This window comes from Gracilinanus agilis, chromosome 2, assembly GCF_016433145.1.
Source record: "Gracilinanus agilis isolate LMUSP501 chromosome 2, AgileGrace, whole genome shotgun sequence".
Classification (NCBI taxonomy): domain Eukaryota; kingdom Metazoa; phylum Chordata; class Mammalia; order Didelphimorphia; family Didelphidae; genus Gracilinanus; species Gracilinanus agilis.
The window spans coordinates 466193217-466208829 of NC_058131.1; the positions used below are offsets into that span (position 1 = coordinate 466193217).

The 15613-nt window shown below is 35.9% G+C and overlaps 2 protein-coding genes across 3 annotated transcripts in view; one reads left to right on the plus strand and one right to left on the minus strand.

Annotated features, from left to right (window-relative positions):
• The window catches only part of SNAPC1 (small nuclear RNA activating complex polypeptide 1), a 32456-nt gene extending 25130 nt beyond the window's left edge, over positions 1 to 7326 (minus strand). Inside the window, exons 1-4 of the mRNA XM_044662012.1 lie at positions 7199 to 7326; positions 4274 to 4433; positions 3982 to 4122; positions 384 to 488 (exon numbers count right to left, since the gene is read on the minus strand). Coding sequence (XP_044517947.1) covers positions 384 to 488; positions 3982 to 4122; positions 4274 to 4433; positions 7199 to 7326 — 534 coding nt within the window. The remainder of the gene's footprint in view (positions 1 to 383; positions 489 to 3981; positions 4123 to 4273; positions 4434 to 7198) is intronic.
• Positions 7327 to 9689: 2363 nt separating this feature from the next.
• LOC123235805 (WD repeat-containing protein 5-like) lies at positions 9690 to 11362 on the plus strand. 2 transcript variants are annotated; one of them, XM_044662015.1, is made up of 2 exons: positions 9690 to 10058; positions 10188 to 11362. In XM_044662015.1, the coding sequence occupies exons 1-2, from the start codon at positions 9872 to 9874 to the stop codon at positions 10871 to 10873; spliced, it is 873 nt and encodes a 290-aa protein (XP_044517950.1). In that variant the 5' UTR covers positions 9690 to 9871; the 3' UTR covers positions 10874 to 11362. The 2 variants fall into 2 exon arrangements, with proteins under 2 accessions (XP_044517950.1, XP_044517949.1); XM_044662014.1 differs by having other exon boundaries at positions 9690 to 11362.
• Positions 11363 to 15613: the final 4251 nt, after the last annotated feature.

Below are 15613 nucleotides of genomic sequence, written 5' to 3' on the forward strand. Positions count from 1 at the left end.
AATCTTCCACCTATGGGTCAATGCACAGAAGTTAAAGGTTTAAAAAATTAAAACAAAAAACAAAAAAAAACCAATATCCAAGATATATAGAGAATTGATATAAATATATAAAAGCAATAGCCTGATGGAATCTCTTGGAGAGTGCTATTTTAGTCAGATTACAATATATAATCAAAGAAAAAAAATTAAACGATCTTTGGCTCTTCAAATTTTAACTAAGAATCTGTCATTAAACTGCATCAAATTTCAAGATTTATAGTAAAACTCAAGAGTATAGAGTAATGTTTAGAGTACTTTACTGTGATGAGTTAAATTCATCTGAGAAATCAGCAGCACCTAGTGAAAATCTCTGATAATCATTCAGAGCACAAAAATAAAATTACCTCTAAAGTATCAGCAGTGATGAGCTTCATTACCCGGTCATTTGGTTCCTTAAATTCTTCTGTAACTTCAGTTCGTGGAATATTTTTCTTCATTCTATAAGACAGCTACATAAAATGAAAATAATTAATACAGTTGGCTGTTTTGAAAAACAGGTGCTTATTTATAGTACCTATAAGGGCAGCAATAAAAATACAAGATAATAATACAGAAAAAAATTGCCTTACATTTAGAAATACTATAAGATGTTATATTAGTGCCTTATAAGAAATCTAATATGCTACCAAAAAGTAATTATTTTGATTAATGAACCTTATTTGAAGTGAGGCAAAATGGTCATACAATTTAATATTTTTTTAACCCTTACCTTCTGTCTTAGAATCAATATCGCTATTGGTTCAAGGTAGAAGAAGAATAAGGGCTAGGCAAGGGGGGTTAAGTGACTTGCCCAGGGTCACACAGGTAGGAAGTATCTGAGGTCAGATTTGAACCTAGAACCTCCCATTTCTAGCCCTGGCTCTCAATTCACTGAGTCACCCAGCTGCCCCCTAATTATTTTCAAATACTCATAGTTTGCTATTCTGCTTAATCAATATTACCTTAAAAAGACCTTTTAGTCTGCCATTCATAAACTTATTCTTTGATTTCTACTATGCAACTATGCTCAAAGATTCAGGGTAAAAGCACATACATATCATTATTATGGTACCTGCAGGCTCCAGAAACATGTTACAATTAGAAACTACGTATATCTTCATTTTAAAGACAAAATTTAATGAGAAAGCTTTTCAAGTCATACTTTTAAAGTTATCCAATGATAAATAGGATTTTGTTTTTTAAATATTCTAAGAATCTGGTGACAATAACTCAACCAAGATGCTTTCTTATTTTGGAAAAAAAATTGTTATTCCATCCATCATAATTTTATGGAACATAACACCAGATAGAGCCTGACTGCTCTTCAATAGTCCCTTACCCCTATGAATTATTCTCTTATTCTTATTCTCTTATTCTCTATGGCAACTGTTTCAAATGCTTTCTTTTCTCACCACCACCACTCTTATAAAAGATATGTTAGTCCTACATTACTAAGAAAATTGAAGTTACCCAAGGTGAACTTACTCAGTTCCCTTTTTTCATTCTTCAAACTTCCCCAGTATCATCACCTTCTCTCTCCCACTTCCCTCAGGTTACAGAAGATCTCTATCTTCTATATATCTCTATAACTCCGTAAAATTAATAGTTCTATATATGTCCCTTTGGTATCTCTTGTGTTAGCAGTCAGTTCTTCTAATGCATCCTCAATCACTCCACTACAACTGCTTCCTTCCCATCTGCTACAAAATTGATCATCCCAAGTTTAGAAGATTTACCTTGACCATTCTAACCTATCCAACTACTATCCCATCTGTCTCATCTTTTTCAAACATTACATTTTTTTTAAAAGCTGTAGAAACCTGTTGCCTTTACTTCTTCAGTAGAAACTGTCTTAATTCCTTACAATACTTTTGTCCTCACCATTTTACTACTAAATTGCTTTATCATGCACACATGACCTGCTCTGTCACATCCAAAAGAGATCAACTTGATACTCTGTCCTTCTGTGACTTCAGAAATACCACTTCTCCTGTTATTTCTTCTTTCTCTCTAACCACGATCTCCCAATCTCTTAACATGGGAATTCCCCAAAAGACTTTCCTTGACCCTATTTCCACTTATATTCTGTTGGCAATCTTATTCACTCCCATAGCTATAACTACTTGTTCTAGGCAGATGATTCCCACACAAATATCTGCAGTTCTGGCTTTCTTCTAAGCACTAGATCTAATATCCATCTTTATCGAGATTCTTACCCCTCTTTGTTCATGAACCCTTTTGACGGTCTGATACAGCCAGAATGCTTTAGAATAATACTTTTATAATGCATAGAGTTAAATACAGGATTACAAAAGAAATGAGTTAAGTTGATATACTTACCAATTTTTTAAAAAAGGTTCACAGATTAAGGACCTCTGACCTAGATATATGCCACCAGCACCTCAAACTTAACAAGTCTAAACCTGAGTTTATCTTCCCCCCCCAATCTGCTCTTCCTTCTGACTTTACTATTTCTGCTTATCAGAAAACCAGCCACAAATCTTCTATAATTATAAATTGAGAGTTATTTTTCACTCTTCCTGTCTCTTATTATCCAATTAGTTACTAAGTCCTATAAATTCTATCAATAAAACATTTCTCAACTTTGTCCCCTTTTCCCTAATCTCAATCATCCTGGTAATCATCCTCCTTACTACTTATCTGGAAAAATTATCTGGAGGTTTTCCCACTTCTAAACTCACTTTTTGTTCATCCTTCATACTTTTTGTCAAAATAATTTCTCTTAATCATAGACATGGTCAGATCACTCCTCTGAGCAACCATCTTCAGCAACTACTTATTCCCTAGCATTGAAAACTTTTCACAACTCAATACCTTTCTAGACTTATCTTACTCCTCTTCTAGCTTTCCACACTCTCACTGTATTTGACGATTTTAGCTCCTCAATAATTATTGCACTTTCATTCCTCTTTGCCTTTGCCCAAGCAATTTCCTATTCCTGTAATGGCCCCCCTCCCTCTTTTCATCTACTATATTCCTACCCATTCTTCAAATGCCATGTCCTCCAAGATTTCCCTGACATCTCCTCCCACTTCAGACCTGACAATTCAAACAAGACTTTGTAACTCTCTAATAGATTTATGTGTTCCAGCAGGATGGCTAAGTGTTCATTCCCAGGTCTAGTTTCCATAGGTAACTTCAAAAGAAAATATTCACTAAAACAAAAGATCAGCAACAAAAGTAAAAGAAACTGTCAAATTAAAACCCTAACAAGAAATAGTAAAGTAAATGAACAAACATATAAACAAAAACAATCATGATTAAATGAAGAAATGTTATTAGGTAAAAAAAAATTTTAAGAATCATAAGAAAAAAAGAACTCTTTTCAGCAATTCTGAATTGTAAGAAACTGCAAGAAGCTTTAAGATTAATGATTAGCCTAATACAAAAAACTAGAGAATAAAAAAAGAACACAGAAGTCATCTCTCTTAAAGATTTTGAGAAAAGAATCAATGTTTTATAATACATAGTGGATAATTCTAATGTATTTATGTAACACTGTATATCATAGCTATCTGTATGGCTATCTTAAGTTCCTACTAGTCCAGGAAACTAAGAGGTGCAGTGGAGTGAGAAGAACCCAGTTCAAATTCAGCTTCAGACACTTATTAGTTTTATGACCCTATATATCATTAAACCTGTCTGCCTCAATTTCCCGAAACTGTAAGATAGAGATAATAACAGTACCTCTTCCCAAGATTGTTGTGAAGTTCAAATGAGATATTTCCAAAGCACTTAGCACAGCACATGGCATGAAGCACACACTATATAAATGCTCATTCCCTTCTCCTTTTCTCTTCTCTCTTAGAGCATAAGATCTAAAAGAGCAAGGACTACTTATTTTCCAAACTTTGTATTTCCTCTAGTGAGTAGGGCAATGCTGTTCACATAGCAGAGGGTTAATAAGTGTTTTTGAAATGAATTAATATTATGTTAACATACAGGTTTGGGCATGGCTGTGAAATGAAAGGCTTTGTCCAGTCGCAGCTTCCTAAGAATATAAGAAGCATCATAATGTTGTGCATTTGTCAGATCTTGCTGGAATTTCATAACTTCATCCCAATCTTTAAGGCATACTCTAATCTAAAAACAAGAGGAAAAAAAGAAAAATGTTATTAAATATATATTAATATACATTACATGCATACACTTAAACATTAGCCTTTCTACTAGAAATATTGATATTAACATATTTTACAAACTGTACCTATTTCAGAATACTCTGAAATATTACCTTTTGCTTTGGCTGACAAAGCTGTGTATTATACAGTCCATACATAAGATACAAAGCACCAACTCTGATTTGAAAGGTATATGGAGGTAGAAAATATTTCCAAGCCAGAGCTAAAGCTTCCTTTGTAAATTTGTTCTTTTCCATATGTCTTGTTCTGCCACTAGAAAATAATAAAGAATATAATGGTTAAAAAGAATTGGGCAGCTGTCTTTTTTTATAACAGAGGAAGAAAAATAATATGCTTCGCTTGATTTATATAAGGATGAGTGATATGCCAGAAAGACATTAAGAAAACACAACTAAAGATTATGAATTCCTTAGCAAAAGACTAAATATGTTAAGGGGAAAAGGTATTTTCATCACTGCTATTGATCAAAGATGAAACCTTCAGAAGAGAAAGGAAGTATCTGAGAATGGAGTTTGGATTCCTGCAACAAAGGTTAAAATACAGAAGTGAGGGTTCTTGGCTACAAATGCAGTACACATAACAAGGGTTGGTATTTGCATGGAATCTTATAAGTTTAATGAAAAGGAGTTTAAACTAAAACTGGGGTGGGGCAGAGGAAAAAACTTCCAGACCAGAAATCATAATGTAGCTACAATCTATAATGAATAACTATACAGAAGCCTATTAATTCACAAGAAACAAAATCCAATTAAAGTCATTGCCTCAAATTTATCCACAAGAAACAAAAAAGGTGATTCTAATGCAAGATAAATTTCACTTCATATTTATTGCTGAGATTTAAAAGAATAAAACTTTTCAGAAACTAAACTGGGTCTGTGATCTCAATGTGAGAGTTCCTTCTTCCAATGCAGATCAAATCTCATCCATGTCTACTTTTTGTGTAATTCTTATCTACCTTCTCTCATAAGTTCACCATCCAAACATGCTGGAGTATTTCCTCACTTTCTTCTGACACTGAAAATACCAACACAGCATTCTGGCTGTCTATGGGTAATCTACTGTCCTTGCCATATTAGTCCTTCTTCCACTTCCTATAATACATTTCCTTGAAAACATCTTTTACTCTTCTTGTTCTTCAAAATTTCTCAATGGCTATATAATACAGTCTCTGCTCATACCCTCTACACGCTCCAGTGCATTCGGTTTAGTATTTATTTTTTAATTCTTCCGAAACTGTTGAATTTCATGTCTTGTTACCATACAGTACAACCAGAAGAATGTTAACATTAAAAAGATGAATCTGGTTTTATGGGTAGCTTAAGGTTCTTAAAGAATTTTTTCAATTTTTGAAAAGCAATTCATTTTGTTATCCTATGTTCAAATTCAAGTCCAAATTTTTGTCAATTTGTCTTTGTTAGATATACATGCTGATGGATACATGTACTTTACACATTGTCTATCCAAATGCATGTCACAATCTGTGCTGTGGGGCTTAAAGTCTACTAAAAACCTTGATCCAAATTGATAATTTACTGCTTATCATCCCTCTTGCGGCTTCTAATTGACACAGACCACAATCCTCCATTCTTCTCTCCTTTTTTTCTTTTTCCTTTTGTCTCCTACTGCTTCTGTATTTCTCAGCTTGAACACTTTCACTTCATACTTTACATTATTACTTCCATGGTTACTCACTCACAGGCTTAAACTCCTTTTAGCCACTCCATAATCCAGCCAACTTGCCTTCTTGATGTTCCTCACATAAAACATTCTATCTTCCATCTCCATATACCTATATCCCCTTCTCAATTTTGCTTTCTAGAATTCCTTCTTTTCATCAAAGCACAGCTCAAATGCTACTTCCTAAATGAGGATTTTTCTGATACCCTCAGCTGCCAGTATCTTTTCCAAAAAGCTACCTTTTCTTATTCTGCATATATTTTATATATGTCATTTATTCTGATAAGAAAGTAATCTCTCTGAAAGAAGAGATCATTTCATTTTTGTTTGTGTATCCTTTGTGGCTGGCAAATACTTGGCATTAAATCAGAGTTTTTTAAAACTTGTCCAGTCCACCAAAAGTTATTAAACTAAATACCCTGTAATCCAGTGAGATTACTATTAAACCTGTAACCCTAAAAAGTTAAGAGAAAGGGATCCAGCTGTTAAACATATTTAAAGTTGCTCTTTTGTAGTAGCAAAGAATTGGAAACTAGATGTAGAGGGTGCCCATTCATGGCATATGAATGTAATGGAATAATATTTTGCCATAAAAAAAATGGTGTAGGGGATGGTTTCAGAGAAACTTTGGAAGATACATATGAACTGATGCAGAGTAAAGTAGACAAATAAGACAGATAAGAGTAAAGATCTATCCTTTCGTAGCATTTATGCATTTATCAAATGGGCTAAGGTTCTCATTCTTGGAAATGAGATCCTTATCAGAGAAACTTGTTACAAAGGTCGTCGCATCCCCATCCCCATCCCCCACCCCCCCACCCCACAGCCCAGGTACCTGTTTCTTATTTAAGCCATTTTTTCAGTGCAAAAACTTTCATTTTATGCAAACAAAATTTTATCTTCAGTGGTCCTCTCTATTCCTTGTCTGGCCATTAACTTCACCTCTAGCCATAATCCTATTTTTTTATACAAATCCACAAATGTGGGCTTAATTACAAATGAAAAAAAGATGCGTACTAAATTTTTATTGAAACATTCTTAGAAGCAAACTGGGGAATCCGGGCGGGGAGTGGAGGTAAACACGGGATAGAGAGAGGCTGATAGTAAAGGGAATCTGAGGAGCGAGAAGAGCGAAACTGGGGGGGGGGGGGGGAGGGAGGGGAGAGGGAAGGGAGAAGGCGACGCAGTGGGGATGGGAAGAGAAATAATGGGGAGGGAAGGGGTAAATTGAGAAGTATATGATGGAACACTGAGGAGGGGACCGTAGGAACGAGTAATGGTGATGGAAGGGTAATTCCGTGCTCTGGTCGCAAGAGTTGGTAAGTGAAATAAGTACTCACTAAAAGATAGTATGAAACTTCATCTCCCTCCATAGGGCGGTGAAATCCTCGAATCGGACGCTGTCGGTCTCCTGGAAACGTGTGAGAAGCGCCTCGAAGTCCGAGTGCAGGCCCCCTGGAGTGTTCATGCTGCTGCCACCCTTCTACCTCAGCCGCTACCACTGAAGTCCCGCTCTGGACGCTAACAGGTCGCAATCTCCCGGGAAACGAAATCCGGCCCACCCCACGTCGCTCTAGGATCTACGCCATGACGCAAGCACGCTTGTCGCACGTATCGTCCTGCACTACTTAAGAGTACTCCCGCCTCCATCCGGGAACGAGTTCTGGTTGAGATTGAGGTTATATCTGAGGTGTGGACTTCCGCTTCCTTTTGCCTTCTCGCTTTCCTTACTCTCTTAAAGGGCCTATTAAGAAGAAACGTTAAAGAAAGGAGGAGGAGAGGAAGAAGAGAGAAGCGGGGAAGGAGCACACTAGAGAGATGCACCCCAACTTAAAATTTTTTTACATAAATTTCTCTGATAAAGGCCTCATATCCCAATATGTAGGGAACTTGGCCAAATCTATCAAAATAAGAGCCATTCACCATTTGACAAAGGTTCAATGGATAAAAACAGGCATTTTTCAAAAGAAGAAATAAAAGCTATCAATAATCACATTTAAAAAATGCTCTAAATCCTTGTTAAATTAAAACAACTCTGAGGTTCTATCTCACACTTATTGGATTGCCTAACCTGACAGAAAAGTAAATAGACAAATCCTGGAGAGGATCTGGAAAAATAGAGACACAAACTCACTGTTGGTGAAGTTGTGAACTAGTCCATTTATTCTGGAAAACAATTCGGAACAATGCCTAAAGGGCTATAAAATTGTGCAAATAAAAATGCAGCAATACCATTACCAAGTCTGTAGCTCAAAGATTTTTTTTAATGAGAGAAGGGGAAAGGACCTATATTACCGAAATATTTATAACTGCTCTTTCTGTGGTGGCAAAGAGAATTGGAAATTGAGAGAACGCCCATCAATTGGAGAATGGCTGAATAAGTTGTGGTATATGGTTGTGTTAAAATACTATTGTCCTTTGAGAAATGAGGGGGGTGGTTTCAGAAAAACCTGGGAAGATTTATATGAACTGATACAAAGTGAAGTGAGCAGAATCAGATCATCTTACACTGTGATATCATGATCAACAGTAAGAGGCTCAGTTACTTTGATCAATACAATGATATAAGACAAAGGACCCATGATGAAAAAATGCTATTCACCTCCAGAAAAAGAAATTATAAACTTTGACTACATATCAAAGAGTACTTCTTTTTTCTTTTTTGCCAACATAGCAACTCAAGAACTTCAGGAACTAAAAAAAATAAAGAGAGGCTGAAGACAATTTGAAAAAGGAAATACTTGAACTAAAACAAGAAAACAAAGTATTAAAAGCCAGAACTGACCAGCTCAAAAATGAAGCAAAGAAAGAAAAAGAAGTAGTGCAGCCAAGTAAGAAATAAGGAGTTGTGTGAACTAAGTTCTTTTCTTAAATGTAAGTTTAAAGTTCAAGGCCCTATCCTCCATACAAAGAGGCAAAAAGTAGTGATGAGATGGAGTACCCAGGCTGAGATCTTAAAGGATGATGAAGTTATCTCTATCTCAAATTTATTCCAATGATACCTAAACAAGAAAACCCTCAATAACTATAGTGTTATACATGTTATTTATGGCTCTAGATGTCTGGTTCTGAGTCTATACAAAACAGGTTTTATCTTTCAAACTATTTCATATGGCACCCTCCTAGAGTTTACTCCAGTATACCTCCAGATATGAGCTCAAATCTAAGTCTCTACCCATGTGAGCTAAAAGGCCTCCTGCATCCATATAAACATGAGGTTGGTCTTTGGAAGTTTAGGATCTAACATTATGGGTGAAAGGGTCCAACAATGAATTAAACTAACTGTTAAAGATACTGTGTTAAAAGATCTATTTTGTGAGATGTGAATAAGTCCCTGAAATAAATCCAAAAGGAAGCAATCAATCAATAAACATTTATTAAGCACCAATCACTTTGCCAGGCACTGTGCTAAGCACCAGGGATACAAAAAGAGAAATAAACATGCCCTGCCGTCAAAGAGCATAGCAATCTAATGGAGGAGACAACATGCAAACAATTATATACAAACGAGCTCTATGCAGGATAAAAAGGAAATAAATTAACAGTGAGAAGGCACTGGAATTAAGAGGGGTTGAGCTGTAGAAGGTAGGATTTTAGTTGGAAATTAAAAGAAGCCAAAGAGATCTGTAGTCCGGCGCGGAGGAGGCACCACAACAGAGTAAAGCATGATGGAGCCATGCCTTACAAGTTAGTTCACTGAGCCCAGGTATTAGAGCTGGGGAGGAGTAAAAGTCCCCTAGCTAAAGAAGGGGAAGCTTAGACATTATTAGCCTAGTGCCAGGAGGAGGAGCCTATGCTGCTGCTTCCGTCCTCTCCCGGCTGGGCCGAGCGGAGTCCACTCCAGAGAAGAGGAGGCTGAGAGAGATTCTTCTTGATCCCTCGTGCTGAGCCTAGCAAAGGTGAGGTTAAACTTCCCAAACTCGTTTTCTTTTCGTGAAGTCTTGTTGAAACTGTATCTTCATTCACCCCTACGCCTTTAAGGACCTGAAGCCAGACTCGTCCATTTCAGAACGATGGCAACGGAAAAGAAACCAGAATCTGAAGCCCGGAAAACACAACCTACACCTTCCTCCTCAACCAATCAGAGCAAACCTGCCCCTGTAAACCCAAACTACACCTTAAAATTTACATTAGTAGGACATACTAAAGCTGTTTCTTCGGTAAAATTTAGCCCTAATGGAGAATGGTTAGCAAGTTCTTCTGCAGATAAACTCATTAAAATTTGGGGAGCATATGATGGAAAATGCGAGAAAACAATATCTGGGCATAAACTGGAAATCTCAGATGTTGCCTGGTCTTCAGATTCCAGTCTTCTTGTGTCTGCTTCCGACGATAAAACTCTTAAAATCTGGGAAGTGAGCTCGGGGAAATGTCTAAAAACCCTCAAGGGACACAGCAATTACGTCTTTTGCTGTAGCTTCAATCCCCTCTCCAACCTCGTCGTTTCCGGCTCTTTTGACGAAAGCGTAAGGATATGGGAAGTGAAAACGGGAAAGTGTCTCAAGACATTACCTGCTCACTCTGACCCAGTTACAGCTGTACATTTTAATAGTGATGGATCTTTGATAGTGTCTAGTAGTTATGATGGTCTCTGCCGTATTTGGGATACGGCGTCGGGGCAATGTTTAAAAACACTTATTGGTCATGATAATCCTCTTGTGTCTTTTGTGAAATTCTCTCCAAATGGTAAATATATTCTTGCTGCAACTTTGAATAATATTCTTAAGCTATGGGACTACAGCAAGGGGAAGTGCCTAAAGACATATACTGGCCACAAGAATGAAAAATACTGTATTTTTGCTAACTTTTTAGTCACCGGTGGAAAGTGGATTGTGTCTGGGTCAGAAGATAACCTTGTTTACATTTGGAACCTTCAGACAAAAGAGATTGTGCAGAAATTACAGGGTCACACAGACGTTGTGATCTCCACAGCTTGTCACCCAACAGAAAACATTATTGCATCAGCTGCATTAGAAAATGATAAAACTGTTAAACTCTGGAAGAGTGACTGTTAAACATTTTGAATATCATGTTAGAGACTGTATCAGCAAGTAGATCCTATTGGGCAAAAAACTTAAATATCTAAGAATGTGGCTTCTTGACCCCAGAATGAGTAGCCTGGTAAGAAAAGGAAGTATATGCTTGATTTGACAGGATCTTTTTTCTACTTTTTTTAAAGGAAGGAAGCAAACAGTTAAAAATGTTCTAGGCGCTTATACAAATATTATCTTATTTGATCCTCACAACAAGCCTGGGAGGTGCTATTATTATTATTATTCAACAGTTGATGAAACCCTGACAGACAAGCTAAGTGATTTCTCACAGGTAGCAAATGCCTTAGACAGGATTTTGAGCTTAGATCTTCCTCACTCCAGGTCCAGTGCTATCTACTGTTTCACCTTGCCAAGGGAAAATTTTGCTTATATTACTAGAAGATCTCAAAAAGCTTTGGTGATAGTTCTTGGCAACTCTTCTAATGCTGTCAAAGAAAGAGTTTTAATCTATATTATGTATAATATTGAGTCAATAAAATCTTGAATTTTTCATTTTTTAATACAGATAGATTTTACCATGAACTTTTCCTTTAAAACTGTATTTTTTTTAAAGGTGTCATTTGCACACACAGCTCTAACTCTGTGACCAAATATGACCATGTAAGTTTTTGGCTTTCTATCTCTAAATTTCACTGACTTTGTAGTGAAATATCTTTTTTTCTTTCTGTATAGTTGATTACTTCTTGTTTTATATTATATACATATATATTTATAAAATATATGTAATAAGATATCTTTATTTTATAAATATTGTAAGTTGTCCACTTTCCCCCTCTCTAACTACGAATTAATTCATTCTTATAGAATAAATCGAAACACATTTTTTTGTCTTTCAGAAGGAGAAAAATGTAGAACATTGTAGTTTTTCAATATAAACAACTTTGTATTAGGCAAATTCATAGTATAGAATGATATCACATCATAGTCTTAATATTTTCACACAATGATTCACACATCCATCACCAACATATATCACAATTTGTTCAACCATCCACTAATGAACCTCCCTTCAATTTCTAAATCTTTGCCACAACAAAAAGAGCCAATATAAATATTTTTGTGCAAGTAAGTCCTTTCCTCTTTTTCATTATGTCTTTGGGATACAGACCCAATAGTAGCATTATAGGATCAAAGGGTATGGATAGTTTTATTCAAAATTAATCCATTTTACATCTTATAATGCTCTCTATCTCTTTCTTGTTCATAAATTCTTTCCTTCTCTGTAGATCTGCCAGGTAAACTATAGTCTATGTTCCTCTAATTTACTTATGTTATCACTCTTTATATTTAAATCATATACCCATTTTGACCTTATCTTGGTGTATGATGTGAAATATTGGTCTATACCTAGTTTCTGCTATCCTGTTTTCCAATTTTCCCAGCAGTTTTTGTTAAATAGTACATTATAATTCTTCAAAAGGTAAAGGCACTTTGAACAAAAATTTCACTTTTACCTCAGGTCTTTACTGTCTTACTCTAAGCAAATCACAAGGTCCAGCCAAGATCAACAGAGCATGCCTGATGAATTCTTTAAGATTCGAGTTGATCCTCACCATGGTCATTTGCTCCTCCAAGAAGCCATATAGTAGTTAGATAGTATATCCCACTGATTAGCTCACAGGTCGGCAACGCATGGCTCTCGAGCCATATCTGGCTCTTTTGAGGGCCAGATATGGCTCTTTCTGCAGGAGCCATAAAGTCAACTGAGGCACAGTAACTAACAGTTTACGCACGACATCGTGCGTCACGTGATATGTCATGTGATCCTTTCGGTACTGCAACTATCTTCTAAGATAGAAGGCTCCCTCATTGATATTGCAGAGAGACAAATCCTGGTCTTTAGTTCCACTTAGTAGGTGTGTTGTGTGTTCCTCCTTCTGCCCTCCTTTTACTCTTTCCACACCTGTTACTGACATCTTGGGGTTCTGTATAGTGATTGATCACTTTTGTCTACATTCTCTACCCCTCTGCCTCTGATTTACATGCCTTTATCTCAGTGCATTCATGGGGTCTGCACTCCCTAATTGTGGGATTGTTATTGTTTTTAACTTTTCTACCTGCTCTTAAAGGGAAACTATAGTCAGATTACATCCTTACATATGCTTCATTAGTGAGAAGCATTTCTCCCCAGTAGTTGTTTCATTTAATACAGAATGATTGAGTAGGCAGCACTGATAAACACCTGTACCAGGAAATGTGTGTGATGTGTCCTGGCCAGTTTTCCATGAAAAGGTACCCTCTTCCCCCACTACTTACTAATGCCTGCACACAAGTCATGTTATTTTCTGTAATCTCCTGATCTCCTACTTAATTTATGTGGCCAAATGGCTTATCCAGCAGGCCAGCAGCTTTTTCTTCTCCTGTTGCCTGACTTGAGAGAGGGAGAGGAAAAAAGTATTCTTCCCTGAATTTTTCTCTCTTTATTTCAGCAATTTTCTTAGTGTAAAGGAGTTTTATATGTATGTGTGCAGTTATATCAGTACTATAGTGCCCCATTAAGTCTTGTTTTTTGATTAATAATCAAAATAATTTTGATTAATAATCACCCAAACCATGCAGCACCAGAAGTCACATTAATGTACTTTATTCATCATTGGTTAGCACATAATAACGTTATTAAAAATAGTTCAGAGACTTATTGTACTTTAAAAGTGTTGTTCTTACATAAAATGCACATATTTACTTGTATTCAGCGTTAAACATATTGTACAGTTCTCATGAAATTACATTTTAAAAAATGTGGAGTTTATGGCTCTCACAGCCAAAAAGGTTGCAGACCCCTGGATTAGCTCAAGGGATCCTCAAACTCATTAGGTTACTAACCAGTATAAAAACAGTCATTTCCAAGAGTTACTGTATTTTCATTGGTTTAATTTCCTTCTTTGCGTTAGGGTTTATTTTTAAAACAGAAGAACATCAGACAAATCCACAAAGTATTTTATTCAGATCTGACAAGAATCTTTTCTTTAAAATTAACATAGAAATAGCTATTTTGTATGTGAAATATTTACATGAGAATTTCTAAAAATAAACCTCATTGCAATCACTTATCTACCATCTTCTGACAAAAAAAGTTAGATACCATTTTTCTAGAAGTTTACTGGCATAAATATAAAACAATTTACTTAGCTTTTTTTACAAGAAGAATAAAATAATTAAATTCTTAAGAAAATGTAAGAAAAAGTACAGGAACCAATAACATTGAAATATAACTAACACGACCCTCACTTAGCACCCCTTCTATGCATTTATTATTTATTTGTATATAAATGCAAATGTTAGCTAAGTTATAACTATATAAATTATAGGTTAATATCTGAAAACAGAAAACAATTAGGATAATTGATATGCTTCAGTCATTGGATTAGAATGATTTGTTTACATTTTGTTCTGATGAGACTAGACATAGTCAGGGGGGTATGGCTATTTCCATTTAAATCTTCATTTAAGTTACCAAGTTCTGGCTAGAACCATGTTGGCAAACCTATGGCACACTGCCAGAGGAGGATGCTCTCCTCTCCCTCTTCACTTGTACTTGAGGACATTTCTCATATTACCTGCCCCTCTGCCCAGCAGCCCAATAGGAGCACTTCTTCCCTCCCCTGTCTGGGGTGAGGGGGTGGTTCACATGTATGTGAGGGGCACAGTTTGAGCACTGAGTCTCTAAAAGTTTCCCCATCACTGGTCTAGGAAACAATTTGCTTGACTTTTATCTATATGTATAAATTTTATAGTTATATAGTGTAGTAGTTCTTAGAAGGACCCACAATTAGTTGACATTTTCATCCTATAATAGCAAGACACCAGGGTTTAGCCATTTACCATTTCTTGTAAATGAATGTGAAGGACAAGTTGGCAAAATATAGGCCAGTAAGCATAAGTTTAATTCCTAGGAAAATTCTGGAACCCAAGTGATTGAGAAATATCTAGAGAAGAGAAGAGGCCATGGTAAGTTCAAGAACAGTTCAGAACTGTTTTAGTGTTCTATAAGAAAAAATATGTCATTTCAAACTATCTCTTTTTTGACAGAATTGCTAAATTAGGAGATAAGGGTAGGAATATTGGCATAAGTTATATCTTAGCAAAGTTTTTTTAAATATAACTTGTGGAGAAGATGGAGAAAAGTGGGCTAGAACTATCTGGATGACTTTCAAAGAGTAATATTTGATTATTCAAGTGGCAAAAAGTCTCTAATGTAATTCTAGGAAAACCTATATTTGGTCTTGTGCCTTTTGAAGATTTTCATCATTGACTTTGATAAAGAGCTAGATGCCATGTTCATCAAATTTGGAGTTTACAGAAACTAGATGGGATAGCTAATATGATGTTTTATAAAGTTGAGATATAAAAAGGTCTTCAACAGGTTAAATCATTGGGCTAAATCTAAGAAGATTATATTCAATAAATATAAATGTAAAGTCTTGCACTTGCTTAACAAAAATATAAACTTTACAATTACGAGATAGGGAAAGCTGGTTAGATAGCAGTTGTTTGGGAAAACAGCTGAAGATTTTAGTGGACTGAAAGCTCCTTAAAAATCTGCAGAGTGAAGTGGCAGCTAGAAATGATAATGTGATATTGCACTGCATTGAAAAACAACTTAACAGGAGTGGAAGGCAATGTTTCTCTGTAATCTGCCCTCACTAATCCTCAGCTGGAATATTGCATTAAACTCTGGGTGCCACGGTTTAAGAAAGGCAT